This window comes from Mustelus asterias, chromosome 9 (assembly GCF_964213995.1).
Source record: "Mustelus asterias chromosome 9, sMusAst1.hap1.1, whole genome shotgun sequence".
NCBI classification, from domain to species: Eukaryota; Metazoa; Chordata; class Chondrichthyes; order Carcharhiniformes; family Triakidae; genus Mustelus; species Mustelus asterias.
In genome coordinates, this window is record NC_135809.1 from 102,603,908 (window position 1) to 102,624,297 (window position 20,390).

The 20,390-nt window shown below is 43.0% G+C and overlaps 1 protein-coding gene across 1 annotated transcript in view; it reads left to right on the forward strand.

Moving 5' to 3' along the window:
- Positions 1–11,494: 11,494 nt before the first annotated feature.
- scube2 (signal peptide, CUB domain, EGF-like 2) overlaps positions 11,495–20,390 on the forward strand; it is a 135,379-nt gene continuing 126,483 nt past the window's right edge. The window contains exons 1-3 of the mRNA XM_078221269.1: positions 11,495–11,582; positions 12,839–12,961; positions 18,109–18,234. Coding sequence (XP_078077395.1) covers positions 11,495–11,582; positions 12,839–12,961; positions 18,109–18,234 — 337 coding nt within the window. The remainder of the gene's footprint in view (positions 11,583–12,838; positions 12,962–18,108; positions 18,235–20,390) is intronic.

A 20,390-nucleotide genomic window follows, 5' to 3' on the forward strand; every position in this document is an offset into this window, starting at 1 on the left:
CAAGGTAAGTCCATTCAAAAGTCTGACAGCAGCAGGGAAGAAGCTGTTCTTGAGTTGATTGATGTGTGACCTCAGACTTTTGTATCTTTTTCCCGAAGAAAGAAGGTGGAAGAGATAATGTCCGGGGTGCGTGGGGTCCTTAATTATGCTGGCTGCTTTGCCGAGGCAACGGGAAGTTGATGACAGAGTCAATGGATGAGAGACTGGTTTGCGTGATGGATTGGGCTACATTCACGACCTTTTGTAGTTCCTTGCGGTCTTGGGCAGAGCAGGAGTCATACCAAGCTGTGATACAACCAGAAAGAATGCTTTCTATGGTGCATCTGTAAAAGTTGGTGAGAGTCGTAGCTGACATGCCAAATTTCCTTAGTCTTCTGAGAAAGTAGAGGCGTTGGTGGGCTTTCTTAACTATAGTGTCGGCATGGGGGGACCAGGACAGGTTGTTGGTGATCTGGACACCTAAAAACTTGAAGCTCTTGACCCTTTCTACTTTATCCTTGTTGATGTAGACAGGGACATGTTCTCCTTTACGCTTCCTGAAGTCGATGAGAATCTTCTTCGTTTTGTTGACATTGAGGGAGAGATTATTGTTGCCGCACCAGTTCACCAGATTCTCAATCTCATTCCTGTACTCTGTCTCGTCATTGTTTGAGATCCGACCCACTACGATGGTGTCGTCAAGAAACTTGAAAATCGAATTGAAGGGGAATTTGGCCGCACAGTCATAGGTGCATAAGGAGTATAGTAGGGGGCTGAGAACGCAGCCTTGTGGGGCACCAGTGTTGAGGATTGATCGTGGAGGAAGTGTTGTTGCCTATCCTTACTGATTATGGTCTGTGAGTTAGGAAGTTCAGGATCCAGTCGCAGAGGGAGGTGCCGAGGCCCAGGCCACGGAGTTTGGAGATGAGTTTCATGGGAATAATAGTGTTGAAGGCTGAGCTGTAGTCAATAAATAGGAGTCTGACATAGATGTCCTTGTTATCTAGGTGTTCCAGGGTTGAGTGCAGGGCCAGGGAAATGACATTGGACCTGTTGCGGCGGTAGGCAAACCGTCGTGGATCCAGGTAGTCCGGGAGGCTGGAATTGATTTGTGTCAGAGAGATTAGCAGGGTAAATTTGTGGGATTATGAGGATAGGGCCTGGATGGGATTGTTTTCGGTGCAGACTTGATGGCCGAGTAGCCTCCTTCTGTACTGTAGGGATTCTGAGTTCCAACAAGACTCAAGAAGTTTGACACCATCCAGGACAAAGAAGCTCGCTTTATTGACACCCTAGGCACCATCTTAAACATTCACTCCCTCCATCACTAATGCACAGTGGCAGCAGTGAGTAACATATACAAATAGCATTGCATCAATTTGCCAAACCTCCTTTGACAGCACTTTGCAAACCCATCATGGCTATGATTAAAACTATGACAAATGTTATCCTTCAACAGCGAATTGAAAGTGGGTGTGTACAAAATATATCATCATCCTTAATAAAAGCAAAATACTGCGGGATGCTAGAGATCTGAAATAAAAACAATGTACTGGAAAAATTCAGCAGACTTGGCAGCGTCTGTAGAGAGAAAGTCCAATATGACTTCGTCAGAACTGAAGAGAGGTTGGGATGTGATGGGTTTTATGCCCTTGAAAAAGAAGGAAGGGTCTGGGTGAAATGAAAGGATAGGTCACGGATAGGTTAGACTAGAGGATGGGGGAGATTAAATTAAAATTATGTCATGCAACAAAAGCAAAGAGAGTGGGAAAGTTAGTATCAAAGGAACAAAGCATTGATCTGGAGTAGGTGTCAATAGCAGTATAAAGGTCAGTACTGTCTGAAAGCAAATTGGCAGATTATGTTAATCGCAGAATAAAGGTCACTGCTGTTTAAAAGCAGAACACAAGAAGAAGATACAGACTGTCACTAGGGGGAAAAATATAAAATGGAGGATAGAGTGAAGGATTGAAGTTGTTGAACTCGATGTTGAGCCCAGAAGGCTGTAACGTGCCTGATGGAAGATGAGGTGTTGTTCCTCCAGTTTGCACTGGGCTTCACTGGAACATTGTGGCAAGATGAGAACAGAAATGTGAGCATGGAAACAAGGTGGTGGATTGAAATAACAAGTGACCAGAAGGTAAGGGTTCATGCTTGTGGACTGAAGGTGTTCCAGAAGACAGTTACCAAGCCTTTGTTTGGTCTCTGTAGAGGAGACATAGTGAGCTGTGAATACAGTGTTCACTGTTCATTGTTCTCATGCCTTGCTTTCAGATCGCACTGACCTTTATTGCATTATTAACACCAACTATGGATCAAAGCTTTGTTCCTTTACTAAAACCATTACCACTCCCTTTGTCTTTTGTTCCATGACATCTTTATAATTTAATCGTCCTCTGCCCTCTAACCTATCTCTGACCTTCCCTTTTGATCCACCTGACCCTTTCCTCTTTTTCAACAGCATTAACCCCATCACAATACCTCTCTTCAGTTCTGAAAGGGTCATATGATATTGGACACAACATTAACTCTGATTCTCCCTCCACAGATGCTGCCAGACCTGCTGATTCTTTTCAAGACTTTCTATTTTTCTATTATCACCTTAATATATCTTGCATCTTTAGTAATCCTGCAAACAAACGAAGTAGTAATAGAATCCCCACAGTGCAGAAGGAAGCTATTCGGCCCATCGAGCCTGCACTGACAACAGTCCCACCCAGGCCCTATCCCTGTATTTACCCCTCGTATTTACCATGCTAATCCCATTGCCACTAAGGGGCAATTTATTATTACTGATCAACCTGAACTGCACACCTTAGGACTGTGGGAGGAAATCGGAGCACCCGGTGGAAACCCATGCAGACACAGGGAGAATGTGCAAACTCCACACTGACAGTCCCCTGAGGCCTTGGAGCTGTGAAGCAGCAGTGCTAACCACTGTGCCACCATGCTGCTCTTAAAGTCTTCTCCACTGCCTAAAGAGTGCATGCTGAGCAGAAATCCCAGGGTAGTGCAGGACATGGCTGTAGTACAGGATAGCTGGCTGTGTACATTGGGGGAAGGCACCCACGTAGCCATCTTCATGTTTGGAATTTTGCAGCATCAATGATGAAACCCAGCAGATCCCACATTTCTTATCTCATCTGCATCCCCCACAGTGGAGGGATTGTACGGAGGCCACAAGAGCAGGTGATGTGTGGGGTGAATTCATTAGATGGGACACAAAATGTTAATTTTGCGATGGCAGGTTGAGATGCCGAGATAATGGGGCGATTTTACAAAATCAATTCTGAGTGCTGAACGAGCGTGAAAGTGGGAGAATCATGCCCTATTTTCTCAGCGAGAGAAAAATTCAAACCTTATCACACTTAGAGGAGAATGCGAGGCAAAATTTGATTCTCGCCAGTAAAGGGAGTGGATGGAGTCTATTCACGCTGGGAAGCTAGCTGATGACTGCTAGAGGGCACTATTGCACATGCGCCTGATCTCCCAATACACAATGTACAATAGTACATTGGGAGATTGTCCCTGCCAAACGTGCCCCCCTGATCATGTCCCCCCCGATTGCGGCTGCCCCAATTTTCCACCCTGGCCAATCGCCATCCTTGCTTCCTCCCACATCCCCAGATCAGCGCCCCCGTTCACCTCCCCAGTCAATCACCACCCCGATTGCAGAGTGTGCAGCCCCCACGCACTGCCTCCCCTTCAGGCCCTGCCTCTCCCTTTAGACCCCACCCCCTTAGGCCCCACCCCTTGGCACTGTCTAATGCCCGGTGGGCAGTGCCAGTGTGCCTAGTGGGCAGTGTCAGGGTGCCAGGCTGGCAGTACCAGACTTGCATTGCCCAAGGGGCAATGCCCCCTGCCCCCGACTACTAGGAGGGCTTCAATGGCCTCTGGTCCAACTGGCGAGATCATCATGTCTGGTCCCCATTGGTGGGGACCAGACGTGATCCTCGCTGGTGAGGACCTTCACTAGCGAGGCCATTAAGTTACGTGAGCCCAGACAATTGTGCCCCGGGCTCACTAATATTAAAATTAGGATTTAAATCAGCCTCATGTCTTTTCCAGTACACACAATCAGATTGAAGTGGATGATTGAAATGAGCGGATAGCCACACTGGTGTTCACGTGGGCCCATAATGGAGAGCATTAGTCCAAGAGGATAATTATTCTAGCTTATCACCCTCCTCCTCGAATCTAGTAGTTACATGTGCTGGTGTGCCCAGTCTGGCCTGTGCTACGGCCCCTTCCCCTGCTGCCTCTGCATCCTCAACCTTACCACCCTCATTCCCTGCAATGTCCTCTTCATTGGAGGAGGTCTGCAGCTCTCTGGGCACCTGGCAGCTCTTCCCCCCCCTTTGCAGTGCCAGGTTGTGAAATGCACAGCAAGCCCTCTGGAGAGTGTACTGCAGTGATCCGCCAAATTAGTCCAGACATCGGAGTTGTATTTTTAAAATGTCTGTGGTGTGTTCCACCAATATTCGGGGAGTGGCATGAGAATCATTGTATCTTCTCTCTGACATGGTTTGTGGCCTCTGGATGGGGCGTCATGATCCACGCCCTTTGTGGATAACCCATGGCCAAGGCACCAACCCTGGATATTATGTTGTCCCTCAGTGATATCCGGGATCTGTGATTTGCTTAAGATATAGGAGTTGTGGATGCTTCCAGGATTCTTTGCGCAAACCTATGGGATTTGCTTGTTGTGGTTGCAGACCAGCTGTACATTCAGCGAGTGGAAGCCCTTCCTATTGATGTATTGCAATGCCTGCTGCTGGGGAGATCTCATAGCCACATGTGTGCAGTTGATGGCACCTTGCACCTGCGGAACCTGGAAATCACTGTGTTGCCCAGTGCTTTGGCTTGCTTGATCTCTCGCAAAATGCACATAATTGTGAGCCTGGACATAAAGAATGTCTCTAACCCCCTGGATACACTAATGTGTTAAAGCTTCAGGATCCACATTTGAGGTCCCCAGTTGAGCCTTGGAAAGAGCCACTAGCATAGAAGTTCAGGGCAACAGTTCTTTCAGAGCCACTGGCAGTGAACATCCTCCCAGTTCTCGTGGTGCCAAGTCCTGGAGAATGTGCCAGTAGCTCCCTGGTCATACAGAGGCATCAGAGACATTGCCCCTCACTTATCTGCAGGAAAGACACGTGTATCCTGTACACCCTGGGTCTTGCAAGACGCCTACTCATGACTTTTCTGGGAGCCTCATCTTTGGCTTATGGAGCAGGACTTGCTGCCCCCTATGCTCCTGAGGGTAAATCTCCTCCCATTGGTGAGCCTGGCACTGCTGTCATCATCTCCTCCTCTGTCCTGACTGCATGCAATAATGGCAGTAGGAATCAATGCAGGTCACCTTCCCAATGGCCTTCTCTCTGCTGCGTGCACAAGTCAGCATGAACCTCTAAAGCTCCTGTTTATTCCCATGACAACTAGCGAGTCATTGTGGGTTAAAGGGCCTGGTAATAGTGTAAGAAAATATTCACCCCTGAAATCCTGCGCAGCACAGGACGCGTTTCAACATTACCTTCCCCCTACCCTTTAGGTGAGGACAGTACGTTCTTTGCCATTAGATGTTTTGTCAAGATTTAAGATTATTTGGGAGAGGGAGTCAGGGGCTGAGGCTGCTTGTGTGTGAACCTGTGAGCAGATCGATTATAACCAGCGTGTGCGGCAGGTCAGGTCACTCAGTTCCTCCTGAGTTCCTTCTTGTTCCGGGGAATTTTGAGGCTGTGACCAAGGGGTTAACACAAGATGATCGATTAGTGATATTTTTGAGTGCACTTCATTGGTACCTTTCCTGAATTCCTGCATTTTGAATAAAGAGCTCATAACCTGTCTCAGCCGTGTATCTCTCCACCTCTGAGAATGCTCGTATTGATGGGTGGCCCTTTACTCGCCGCCACCCCCCCCCCCCTCAGTAAAATGCACCAACCATCCATGCGGCGCTACGAGAACTCACCAGCTGTTTTCATCCTCGTCCACATTGTTTGCTGTTCAATCACTTCATAAGATGGTGGTGTTGAGGTTTCAGTGCCAACCTGCCGTGATGTACAAATCCTTCCCACAGTCCGCCCTGCTGGAGCAGAATGTTGAGGTTTCCCTCACTCCACGTTTTCTCAATCCTTGCACTCAAAACCTTGACTCCATTGTGAGCACAAATGTGCCTTGACCCAGGTGCGCCTTGACCCTCCCCACCTTGAGGCCTCTGGCAGTGTGATGTAGAACCACCCCCCATATCCCCCCACAACGCACCCCAGTCATGTGTGACCCCCCCTCCCCCAGTAAAGGTCTCACCCTCCAGTCCCTTGTGCTGTCACAGCCCGAACCCCCAGTGTCCATTCCCTGAGTCAGGGTCACACCCTGCAGCTGATTCAAAGTGGCTCCTGACTTACCACTACTTCACCACCCCCTCCCTCCCCCATCCCCGAGAGCAAAATGCTTTTAGTTGGAACTTTTTATTTGTAAATGAATTGGATGCAGGCCTGTCATTATTATTAATATTTGGGGTACTGTACAGCTGTCATTCTTAGAAAATCCTACTTTTCTATGGAACAAGGCAGTTTGTTCTCACAGTTGGACTCTGCTCTGAACATCTTGGCAAGAACACTGTTTTATATCTCTTTCAGATACCTTGTAATGATGTGAAATTTCTTGGAAAATAAAATTTTCATGCCTTAATCTCCTTCTGTCTCACTTTGTTGAATAATCCATTTGAAGTCATTTCACTTTTTTGTTAGTTTACATAGAAACATACATAGAAAATAGAAGCATTCGGCCCTTCGAGTCTGCTGTGACATTCATTACGATCGTGGCTGATCATCGAATTCAATACCCTGATCCTGTCTTCCCCCCATATCCCTTGATCCCTTTAGCCCCAAGAGCTATATCTAATTTCTTATTGAATCACACAATGTTTTGGCCTCAACTACTTTCTGTGGTAGTGAACACCACATATTCACCACTCTCTGGGTGAAGAAGTTTCTCCTCACCTCAGTCCTGAAAGATTTACTCCTTATCCTCAAACTATGACCCCTACTTCTGGACTCCTCCACCATTGGGAACATTCTTTCTGAATCTACCCTGTCTAATCCTGTTAGAATTTTATAAATTTCTATGAGATTCCCTCTCACTCTTCTAAACTTCAATGAATATAATTCTAACCGACTTAATCTCTCCTCATATAACAATCCTGCTATCCCAGGAATCAGCCTGGTAAACCTTTGCGGCACTCTTTCTATAGCAAGAACATCCTTCCTCAGATAAGGAAACCAAAACTGCACACTGTAGTCCAAGTGTGGCCTCACCAATGCCCTATACAATTGTAGTAAAACATCCCTATTCCTATACTCAAATCCTCTCACTATGAAGGCCAACATTCCATTTGCCTTCTTTACTGCCTCCTGTGTCTGAGTATCCACCTCTTTCAATTTGCACCCATTCAGATAATAAGCTGCCTTCCTATTTTTGTAACCAAAGTGGATAACCTCACATTGATCCACATTATACTGCATCTGCCATGCATATGTTTGAACTTGGGTTCTGCTGTATAATATCTGTCTTCAGAAATTTTACAAGAGGACCATCTACATTGTGGAAGAATAGATGTGTGTATGTTGAAAACTGAAAGATTTATTTGTCACTTAGAATTCAGATTCAACCAACCCCTGATCCTATCGTCGACTTCCAGTAAAGTTTTGTTCTCATCAGTGGCGTGAAATTGGTGCCAAGTGTCTTCTATTCTCCATTCAAAGTGTAAACTTCCCTGGTTAGGTACGGCGTAAAACAGATGCTGTTTCATCTTCAATTTCATCAACTCTTTCTCAGCAGGATAGCTGGCATGACATCTCAAACTGTTCCAAGTATCTAGCACTGGCAGGATGCATTTCTTTTTTTCACCTGTAGACCAGATGCCGAGTAAAACTATTGTTTGTGACCTAAAGAGAGGATTAGAAACAATTTTGAATTCCCACGAAAATGATACTAAATTTCCACAGGGAATGAATAAATTGAAGACAGCCATTATAGTAAGGCAGAAAGAATAAATCTCTTTAAAGGGAGCAGTCTCCTTACGATTTTCTTTCCTCTGTAGATTTGTCTGACATATGTATGGGATGTGAATATTCATTAACTTCTCTGAACTGAGCCATAATTTTAACCTGAATTTGGTGGTCAAGGATAGTGAGGTGAAATGAGTTAATATTTTAATATGAGACAATGATTTGCACAGGAGATTTAAGAAACATATCCTTCAAATAACTTCTAAATGTGAAGTATTATGATCTAATAAAATGTACAATGCATAGAATATCCTTAATTTTGTGTCTGTTAATTATATTTAGCATCAGGCATTTCATAATAAGTGCATAAGTGTTTATGGTGAGAAAAATCATTTGTAATCAGTAGGTGTTGTATTCCACAGTGAGTGGACTAGAATTTATGGGAACAGGGCATTTTGTGGCATGCCCAACATTTAAACATATTTGTGCGTGTTTTTGTTCCCAAATATTTTGCTGGAGTTGATGACAGTGCAGCGAGGGCAACATGGCACCCAGGACCATGGTGAATATCAGGACAAACAGTCTATCTCCTTAACCAATGAGATTTTAAAGTTGAAATAAACAGAGGGCAGGCTGAGAAGGAAAGTAATTTGAAATGGGGGAATTCTCTCATTGTGAGACTAAGGCGGATGATTCTCCCATAAAGAATTAGCGTGTTGGGCCGGGAGAATCGCGTGTGCGCCGATTCATGAGATTTGCACATGTGTTCCTGACGTGCGCGCACCTCCCAGTGCTCGATATCCGGCGCGATCGGGACCACACTGGTAACCGGTGGCACCAGCAGGTAAGTAATTTTAATCTTATTTTAATGTCATTTAAATGTGATTATCGGGACTGAATTCTCCGGGCCCGATAGCATCTCCCACCCCACCAGTACAATTTCACTCCTGTGGGGTTTAGAGTAGCTCCCCACTTTTGGGGAACTAGTGGGAGACCCCACTGGAGTGAAGGGGGGGGGCAATTGGAGCCCTGGGAGGGTCGGGCGGTGGGGGCTGGTGCCCCCTGGGCATGGGCACCCTGGCAGTTCCAACCTGTGCCTCCTGGCAGATCCCAAGGGGCAAAGTGCCAATGCCCAGGGGGCAACTTGGCACTGCCCACCAGGCATGGAGCAGTGCCAAGGCGGCAGGGCCTAGAGGGGTGGGGCTTAGGGGCGATTGGTGGGGGTGGGGGGAGTCCCGCTGCCACTCTGCCATTGGAACCGGTCAGGGCTGGAGGGAGGCCAGCGATCGCAACAGGCTGGGAGGGGGGATCTGCCGGGGTGGAGGGGGTGGGGGGTTCATCACTGCTGGGGGGGGGCGGTGCTGGAGATTGGGGCACTCCGGTACGGTTGGGGCTGGTCTGGAAATGCTTGTGGGGTCCGCGATTGGGCTGTGGGAGGTCTGGAGGGGCAGCATTGCGGGAGTCCCGGGCTGGCCAGCAAACGGGAGGCTGACAGTTTGGAGCCGCTGTGCATGCACAGAGACCCAGAACTGTCAGACTGTGGCGTGAATAGGCCCTCCCCCCCCCGAGCTTTTAATGATATTCATGATTGTGACCTCTGCATTGCACAGAGTGTGAGAGATTCGAGTCTGAACTCCCATTGAAAAAACAATCGTGATTCACACCAGTTTTCCCACTTCAGCACTGAGTATCTTTTTTGGGAGAATCGCCCCCTGAGTGACATGGTGAGAACCTCTCCTGGCACCTGCCCCGCTGAGCAGAATGGTGAGGTCCCAGGCTAGATTCAGCGCTTGCAAAGTAATTAATTACGCACAAATGCGTTTCCCCCTGAGTCACTGGCGGACTGGCAGCTGATTCGTCCGCCCACCCTCAGCTGGCTGGTTCAAAGGTCCTGGCGCCATATTTAAATACCAGTCCTGTACACTCATTGATGCGCGATAAATCACACGGGAGGCTGGATGTACCCGGGAAATAAAGGCTTTTATTGCCAACAATAACGGAGCTGCTATATACAATATACAATCCCAGACTAAAGGGTCACCAGGCAGAGCAGTGACCTTTATACCTCTCCCGGAAGGCGGAGCCAACTGGGGTGTACCATAGGACTATATTAACAGGTAGAACAGCCCAACCCTAACCCCAACAGTAACATATCTACAGACTCATAGTGCTGGCCAAACCATGGCTCAGCACTCCTGGTGGTAACCAACAATGGTTCACCACACTCATATCACCCTCTCCAACCCACCTGTCTTCACCGGACCATGCAAGGTATCAACAACCCAGAGGGAAAAGGCCAGCAGCCTCAAGAAAAAGTCTGTTCCTTGATTCAACCACCCTCCCCCACCCAAACCCATCAGCTGTGTGGCGCCCATGCCCCACTTGGACCTCTACCCACCAAATTTGGAGTCCTTGTGCAGTAAACGATGTGATATCCTTTTCACCCCTTTGTGAGCTTTTCATGCAGCCTCGTCAGGGTCCAGCTTCCTTCCCCTCATTCTTGTGTCTGCCTTCCATTGTTCATGCTCTTCATCCACCTCCTTGCCCCTCAACCTGCTGTCATGAGCCCTCACCATACACTGCCCCCTTCTTGCAAATCCCTCCTCCCACATTACCCCCCTTGTCTTCATTAGGCTACATCTCCCAACCCCTGGTCTCTCCGCACACCTCACATGGTCAAACTTTGGACCTTTGTTATGGCTGCATGGGTCCTACAGCACACTGCTGTCCAGATACAGCTGGGTGTGTGGTACCTGTATTCCACAACCCTAGGCACTGTACTGATCCCATTCGGCGACACACAAGTGTCCACGGGACCAGCTGAATGGTGCTGTTCATGAAGACCAACTTGGAGTTGGAGACAGGAACTGGTCTGCCCTGGCAGAGTGGTGAACAGTGCAGCACTATGACAGAAAGTTGTTGCACTCACCTTGAAGTCTCTGGTGAACTGAGGACGGTCTTGTGCACACCACTCTTTAGCAATTGGATTTGACGCTGACATAAATTCCCGCTGGTGTGACACAAGATTGAAAGACCTGACAGAAATTAGCCTGATTGGAGTGAATGGAAATAATAAGGACAAAGAGTTATGGCTACTGGTATGAGAGACCAGAACGAAGGCAAAAAGGCTAAAATAGAAAGCGCAAATAATGCTATAAGGATTATTCCATAAAGAGACTGGAGAAACAAGAAAACACAAAGTCAGACTTGCTCACTCGTAAAACATATTGCAGATGAACTGCAACAAACACGGAAATTAGATCTGTGGACTATATATATCAGTACACTGTTGACTAGTCTGCTGGCAGATAATTAAATTAGGTATTCTAATGAGTGGTGAAGTTAGTCAGGCTAGTTCCATGGATCAATCTGTTACCCTAATGACGTCACAGGCTAAAGGGCAGGCATAACAAACAATCCTGCTGAATCCATCAGCCAGTCAGGACAACCCTATTTCTCAGTTCAAACGTGTCTTTGCAAAGAGACACTAAGGCTCGGATCATATCATCATGGGGGCTGTTTGTTTTGCATGGCACTTTTGTTTGTTTTTCCTCTTGTTAAACACTCGTGAAAGCTCCACAAGTGCTGGAATTCTAGGTAGGTTTGCAGTCACTAGTGTGAAATTCCTGCTTCACTTCACTCCTCCTTAACAGGGAAAGAGCTGCATTTGGTTTAGTCTTTTCTGTGGATGAAGACAATTCTTGCTCCAATATCAGAGTTAAAATGTTGTTTCACTATTTCTGTGTCTCATTTTGTTTACAAGCTTTATTTCGAGATGTAACTACATTCCTGCTTTAGAAGACATGGTAACTTTAAGAATCTAACTGTTGAGATATTTTTGTCAGGTTGTGTGTTTGTTTAAAAATACTTCTGCAGTCGTCTTGAGCAGATTAAAGTTGACCAAGACATTGCTGTATTAAAGGTTTGCTGGAATAATATCCTGCAAGGTAAACATTGTGTCTCTTTATTGTATAAAATGAATGGAAGTATCGCAATATTGCTGTTTACAAAATGCCATCATATTTTCTCACTTGTTTGTGCTATTAAAACAAGTACAATATTTGAAATGATCAGAGTACATTGGTGTGTTGTATTGAATAATGTGGAATTTGAGAGACTACTGAGGCCTATTGCGCTATATGTGGAGTTTTACCTTGATGTGATATATAAAGGAGTTAATGATGTTCTTAAAGAAGTTACATCTGTAAGTCAGCATTTTAGTTAGATTTATGTGGGAGTGGATGGTCATTTGGTAAATTATAATGGATACATTAAAACACATTGTAGGTCCAATAATACCCATTAACTTGGTTTGTGTTGTTTCTTTTTTGTGTCTTGACATTTTAACTGCAAATTTTGCAAAGTGTTGTGAGCTCCTGAGATTAATGTACTTCTCCAGTGCTTCGACAGGGACAGTCTTTTCTATTCAGTCTCTCACTTGGTATTGTCGGTGGCTCTTAATTTTGGTTTTGCATTTTATTGTGGAATTGCTAGGTCTTTTAGTGAATTTGTTAACCTGATTGAAAAACACGTCCTTAATTAATTGTTTTTTAATGTCTAGCATTTCCAAAAGCATTACTTTTTTGTGGAATGACAGAGTGTGTTCAGACACAATTACTTCAGGCCATTTTGTTGCCTCATTAAGATTGTCTTTATTAATGGATTGCCAGCTCTGCGAACCTTGTTTTATACTTTCGAGGTTAATCATAAACAGCTCACAAGTATGTTTTTTCACAGTAGAGTACAAACCAAAAATTGAACCAAAATGTGGAACTGACATGTAATTACTCTTTTCCCTGGAGCTTGTCTCAGCTTCTGCTTTGTTATTCTGTACCTCCCTGTTTGTTTTACAGAAATCGATGAGTGTACAGAAGGAACTGATGACTGTCACATCGATGCAATCTGTCAGAATACATATATGTCGTACAAATGCACATGCAAACCGGGATATAAAGGGGATGGAAAGAAATGTGAAGGTGATCATAACCTGCTTTTACCAGCATTTCATTACAGAAGCAAAATTGGGGGAAAATATTTCCTTAATCAGGCAAGCTATCATCTGCAAAATAAGTTTTTGTTAAAAAAGAGTGTATTTTTTTGTTTTACAGGATAAAGATAATGTGAATTTTTCTAAGTGTCATTCAAGCTTAAAATTGATTTAGTTTTTATGTTTAATGTGTACATTCAATAAAGAAAGTACCTATTTAGTGCATATCCTGTTTCAAACAGAATCTTCATTCATTTTTAATACTAAAATAATAACACATTTAATGGTTTTCCATGCAGAATTCTATACTATATTAGCTGAAACTTAAGAAAAACACAAACTCTTTCAGCACTGTACTTGTTTAATCATTTTTAAAAGTTGTGGCCAGTTTTTGTTGTATTGAATTCATAACTAATAAGAGATTCCGGACAGTTCATGTTATATTCTCTAATGTGACAAAATGAAAGTTACTGACTCCTGCTGCAGTACAATTTCAGGGCCTTAAAGCTCCCTCCACTCCTCACTTAAATGGTCACTCTTGCTGTGTGAATCTAGATAGTCGGTATGCTCTTTGAGCACAAGGGATTGTGACATTAAAGACGGACATGATCCTGCCTTTACTCTGTGTATGTGTCTCTTCCCAGCAGGAATCACTGATTAGCAATCAAGAGCAGTAACTGATTTCCCCAAGTCCAGACACAGTGAAACCAGTAGTCGCATTTCAGCTGTTTATTGACAGCAATTTACTCAGCACAGACCAGAAATTGCATTTGGGACCTTTCTGGTCGACATGGCTTGGTGACTAGTGCATAGTGCGTTTACACGCTAAGCCACCGAGGCTGGCCATGGCTGGTGTATTAAGTTATTTTTGTGACATTCGTGAAATGTACATAAGTTTTACCTCTGAGATTAAGATTTAGCCGTAGCTTAGAAGACGATACTTGCTTGCACAAGTCTTCATAATCATTTCAGATGAAATACGGCAATGTTACATTAAAGGAGATCTGCAAAATAACTGCGATATTTTCTAATTTGGGTTCGAGAAATCATACATTTAGGATATACCAAAAAAAATGCAGAGAATGCCATGAGCACACTGTTTCTACACTTATGTGCTTTGTGATATTGAGAAGCTGGATCCTAACATGAATGTGTGAAATTATTGTCAGTTCATTACAGCTTAACTGGATAGTCAGGAAAGCTATAAGAACTTTAGGAAATAAGGTTCACATTGTTGGAGTCATACTTGCACTCGAAATGGATGTTAGAAAGCTCTAAGTTGATATGTGCACCACATAGTGTACAATTGATACGGGGCAAGCAAATCAATAGTTCACTTTTTAGTCTGTGATAACATTGATTCTACTTTTATTCTAGGGTCCTTGGACTAGAGAAGGACAATATTATTTAGGATTCTGTCTCATGATTATTTAGAAATTTACAGCACAGAAACATATCATTTGGCCCAACATATCCATGTCGGTGTCACCTTACCTTACCTCACTCTATCAAAATATCTGTCTGTCCAGTTCACTTTCCGTAAAGACAGATGAATTCAGTTACCAGCCTGTTATATTCCAGTAGCTGGCATATAGATTACGGGTTCTCTGTTACAATCCCTGGGTCATGCATCAATTTCTTTAGATATTTGTCAAAGTAAAGATGCACTGTAGGATGCAACATGGATTGCTAAATTCTGAAAGGTCTCAAATTATGGGGTTTGCTGTGACTACCTTGCCCTTCTAACAAATACCCTCTCGGCGATCACTGTGTTAACTCCTTCAGGAAGTGCGCCTCAGTTGGGTTGGGGTGAAGTGGGCCTGTCATACTCCAATGTGAGTCAAGATATTCAGGAGAAAGGGATAAGAGGAGAAATTTGGAGAGAAAACCGAAGGAAGGAAATGCAGCCTTCCTCTGATGGGCAATGTACAAACATCTTCCAATTCCAAAATTCCCTTACCAAGCAAGAATTATTCTTTGGCCACAGGCTGTGTTACTTACGCTAATTATACCCTGTAGTCTAAAGTGGACTTTGACAGCTTAGTAATAGACTCATGCATTGAATGTCACATGATGTTGTATAATACTCCAATCAACATAAAACTGCTATGTGCCAAGCCATGGATGTTAACTAGTTTAATACTCTAAAGGCATAATTCCTATAGGCTTATTAAATTTGGGCATTTTCTGCTCCAATTGGATAGATAGCATGCTCCCAAGAGTGTGAACTTAAAGTGATACTTGATTTTATTTTCTTGAATTCTGTAAGGTTTGATAGACCCAGCATGTTTCGATATCTCTGCATGTTGTGCACCTGTAGGGCATCACACCTCAAAAATGAATGGTGTATTTTAAGCTGTCACAACTAAAAGTGTCTGTGGAGCATAAAGATCATGTCGATAAACCAAGCAATGGTTAGTTATTGTTTATTAAGTGAACACTGTTGATTGGTTTTCACCCAACAGCAGATTTAATTAATGAGGGAAACATACTTGAGAAAACTGACAAATCGATGAAGATCTTTTTCAAAGCGAATTTGGTCTCCATGTTGTGTTCTGATCCACTGTGTTACATACAGCTACTAATAGCTACTGTATACCCATTGAATCCCCACCATGCAGAAGGAGGCCATTCGGCCCATCCAGTCTACACTGACTCTCCAAAGAGCATCTTACCCAGGCCCAATCCCCTGCCAATAATTTCCATGATCCTGCGTATTTACAATGGCTGATCCACCTAACCTACACATTGTTGGACACTATGGGGCAATTTCGCATGGCCAGTCCACCTAACCTGCTGTGGGAGAAAACTGGAGCACCCAGAAGATACGAGGAGAATGTGCAAACTCAAGGCCAAAATTGAACCCTGGTCCCTGGCGCTGTGAGGCAGCAATGCTAACCACTGTGCCACCCAAATTATAAATGTCATTCTTTAACAAAAGTTTTAAAACCTACTAATTGGCGACAAAACTTTGCACCTATAATGTTCTACATAACAAGCCCATCTCTATGAGGACTTAAACTTGAGTTCTGCTTTGTCCAAAGCAAGCAGACTTTTCTCCAATTTATTTCCAAGGGCCTATACATGATCCACATAACTTCTGGGATCTCTCAGTGCCCCTCTCTGTAAGATTAGACACATATGGTTTGGGCTTGACTTTTCCTGACATTGTTAGCTCAATGTAACTCAAACTACCTCCCTCTCGAGTTTGACTCCAGCTGTTGGCTACTCAGTGGACAATGCCGTGGGACATTCAATCGTAAGTTATAAGAATTTTGATTCCCAAAAAAAGTACAAATCATTGAAATGAAGCAAATCTTAATGGATATCATGGTCGTCGAAACTACAAATTGATATGAAGTGTCACACCTTAAACATTTGTCTATTAGATTTCTTATTTTTTGATACTCTTATTGTTTCGTTTTATCTCAGCCCAGCTAATTTTGTACTGCTCTCTTTTTTTCCTTTCTGTGCTTGTTTGACAATAATGTAAGTAAATAGGGTTTCTTCACTGTTCGTTATGGGTCACTGAGAATTCAGGAGGGAAATTGGTGTACAATTGTGAATTTACTCTTTTTAAGAAAATGAAAAGAGTTGCTAATAATGAGGATACTGAGCATTTTCTAGCGGTGACACATTTATTAGCACATAAAGGATGAAAGCATCTTCATGAAAAATAAACTAGCTTGTTAGAGGAAATGAGAATATAGCCTTCATTATTGACAATCAAATACCACACGGGACAAAAAGGGAATGGAGGATTTCATGAGAAAAATCTTCATTTTTGACACGGAAAAGTGTGTGTGCATTTATAAATTTTACTGAAACTATTGAGAGGGAGATTTTCAACTGCTGAGCAAGCAGCTGGAAACAGGCGACAGGCAGAGGAAATTCTGGTGGGGACCTTTGGCTCTGATTTGTCCATCTAATTCAACTTTCCTTGGGCTTTTAAATGTGTGCCTGGCACACGTGCCCAGAATAGGTGAGGGGCTGTTTAAGAATGCAAATCAGGGTCTTATGCTTGCTGGTTGTTCATGAAGAAATGGGACGAGTGTTACTCTCAATATTTCTGAGTGTTGAGCGGTCTGGCCGGTGAGTCGAAGGCCACTCAGAAAATGCAAGACGCTGTTTTTGAAATTATTTTTGTGGGGTCAGGTCGAACACGAATCTTCCTCCTGATCCCACAATAATCTCTAGTCTACTGCTGGAATGCCCTAAAACCCTTCTTGCCCCAACCCCCTACCCCATTTTGCCAACAGCTGGCAGTGTGCAATTGCCACCTGACATACCAATCTGTGAGCTTCTGTGGAGCGATAGACCCATAACTCACTATTTAAACTTAAAGGTCCAAACCTTGTCATTGCAAGCCTTCATTAAAGTGACATTGATATCATCAATCCTCATCTAATATATTTTTGGTGACATACTCTTGGTCATTTCTGAGACATTTGCTCTCAGTAATACATTGTAATATTGAAGTTATAGAATGTAACTATATTTACATTGACTGTTGAGAATACATTTTTTGGATGAGTGCTTATTAGCTTTGTACAGGGTACTGTATGTTATCAGTATTGTAACAATTTTCAATTTTAAAATTATGCTTTTACTAATTTTGTGCAATTTATTTATACAATGATCATTAGTGTAAATTCATTTTGTGACAAAAAGACTAATTATTTTCCCCAAATGACATGCGACCAAAAAAGAATTGATTGACTGTTAAAAGCTGCCTTTTAAGTTTACGAAATTGAATGCCCACTAAATGCAGTAAAATGTTAGCCTTTCAGTTTTAGAAAGGGAAAAGAGAAAAGAACAAATGGTGGAGACCATTAAATAAACAAAGCAGATTAAATAACCTTTTCTTGCCTGAAATATGTTTCCATTGTCACTCATTTAGCACAGAAGCTGGTCTAAAAGCGTCACATTCCCAAATTATATTCATTTTTGTCATGTTCAGTACCTACTTATTAAGTGACGATTATTTAAAAATTGAGAATAAATGGGACTGTGGGGTTTCTAAGTGAGATTAATATGGCTTTAAGTATCTTTGTAACAATTTGCAATTTTTGACTGTGCTAGTGTCTCTTTTTAACAGAAACCATCCATCATTCTGTTTTGTGCTCTATCCTTTAGACATTGATGAATGTGATAATGAATACAATGGAGGCTGCGTACATGAATGCATTAACATTCCAGGAAACTATCGTTGCACTTGCTATGATGGATTCATGTTGGCACATGATGGACACAATTGTTTGGGTAAGAAGAATGTATTGCAGCTTATTTGAAATATAGAGAAAATAAAAATAAAGTATGGAAATTTGATCTGAAAATTGTATAGCCAAATATCTCAATATTCAAATTATATAGCAATATAAGTTCTATAAACATACAGCATCATTTAAAGTTAGATTCTGTTTTCTCCATAAGATTTCAATCCAATATGTATGAGTAATTAAAAATCAAATGAATTCTCCTTAGCAAACTACTGAGTTAAATATGCTAACATTACTTTTTAAAATCTGTTTATACACGAGTAAAAATCAAATAATTTTGTTTATTTTTCTAAGTGACTTTTTAAAATGAAAGCCCTTTTAAATTGTCTGAGACATTGGTGCTGAAGTCAGTGAAAGGGCTTTGGGATCAAATAAACACTGATGCACTTATTGAAACACCAGATTGAGATCATTCTTTTGAAATTTAGTTGTTGGAGAAAAGTTCTAAGACCACAACTGCATTTAGTTTTCAATTGGAATGTGAAATTCTAGAGAGTGTACTGAACTGCCTGGCAACCTGCGGAAACACAATGGTCTCATTTGCACCATCATCTCTTGTGAAGGATACTTTCAAAAGAGTTTGTATTGTTCTCCATTTCTGTTAACTTAAACAGATCTTCAAAGCTAAAGGTTTGCCTTTGTTTTGGGGGGAGGAAAACGCAAAGTTTTTTTTCATTATCATTTCTTAAGATGCACTTTATAAATAGTCTTTCAAAGTCCATGCATCTAAATGACTTGAGTATTCAGCCTTTAATCTACTGAAAGACGTGGAAATCATTCATCCAAGTTGTATTTTTTTAAAGCAATTTATGCTCTTTAAACATGAAATGTAAAGAATGAGTTATGTTAGGAGAATGTTGGGGTTGGTCATGCTTTCTCTAAAAAAGAGTTGTTGCTAAGTGGTATGAAAATGTTGCATATGATATGTTTAATAACATATCATCTGTTTTTCATTAAATTAAATGTGACATAAATATCGGTATAAGGCAGAAAGGTCTCTCTTGTTCACTTGAGGAGGTTCTGTGTCTTATTTAAAATTAACTCCTGACCCAATAGATAAGAAGTGACAGTTAACTGATGACTGGCTTTGAGCCTATTCCACTGTTACCAAATAGCACTGAACTGGGTCACGTCAGTTAACATAAATACGTCTGCATCATTTCAAGGGAATAAAAGGAATATTGGACTCAGGAAAGCGTGTTTCCTATTTGATTCAGGCCAAGATTTGCCTGACTATACAAGGAGTTACACAACCAGAGTGCAAAGTTTAAATTTAATGGTAAATTTATGTTAGCTTCAATTTTCTCCTTTCTACTTTGCCATTTCAAGCTCTTTCCTATCTCTACTGGGGTTTTTTTTAGTCAAAATGACAGGATGGTCTAGACAGTTGACTTCTCCCTGACCACATTCAATTAATTCAGGAAGACAGGACTGTCTAGTTTGCAGATTTCTTCCACAGTCACAGACACTCAGCATCATCTGATGGGAGATGTACGGGGCATAGTCAGATAAATCCGTCCGGACTGGTTTCCTAACATAAAAACTCACTTCCAAACCTTCAAAATCTGCTCAATGTGAATTCTCGGGCAGTGAGTCTGAGCAGTGACAGAGAGGGAAGAGTGCGGGCAGTGAGTATGAGCAGTGATAGAGAGGAAGAGTGTTGGCAGTGAGTCTGAGCGGTGATAGAGAGGGAAGAGCAGGGGCAGTGAGTCTCAGCAGTGATAGAGAGAGAAGAGTGCAGGCAGTGAGTCTAAGCAGTGATACAGAGGGAAGAGCGCGGGCAGTGAGTTTGAGCAGTGATAGAGAGGGAAGAGTGCGGGTAGTGTGTCTGAGCAGTAATAGAGAGGGAAGAGTGCGGGCACTGAGTTTGAGCAGTGATAGAGAGGGAAGAGTGTGGGCAGTGAGCCTCAGCAGTGATAGAGAGGGGAGAGCGCGAGCAGTGGGTCTGAGCAGTGATAGAGAGGGAAGAGCGCGAGCAGTGAGTCTGGGCAGTGATAGAGAGAGAAGAGCACGAGCAGTGAGTCAGAGCAGCGATAGAGAGGGAAGAATGCGGGCAGTGAGTTTGAGCAGTGATAGAGAGGGAAGTGTGCGGGCAGTGAGTCTGAGCAGTGATAGAGAGGGAAGAGCACGAGCAGTGAG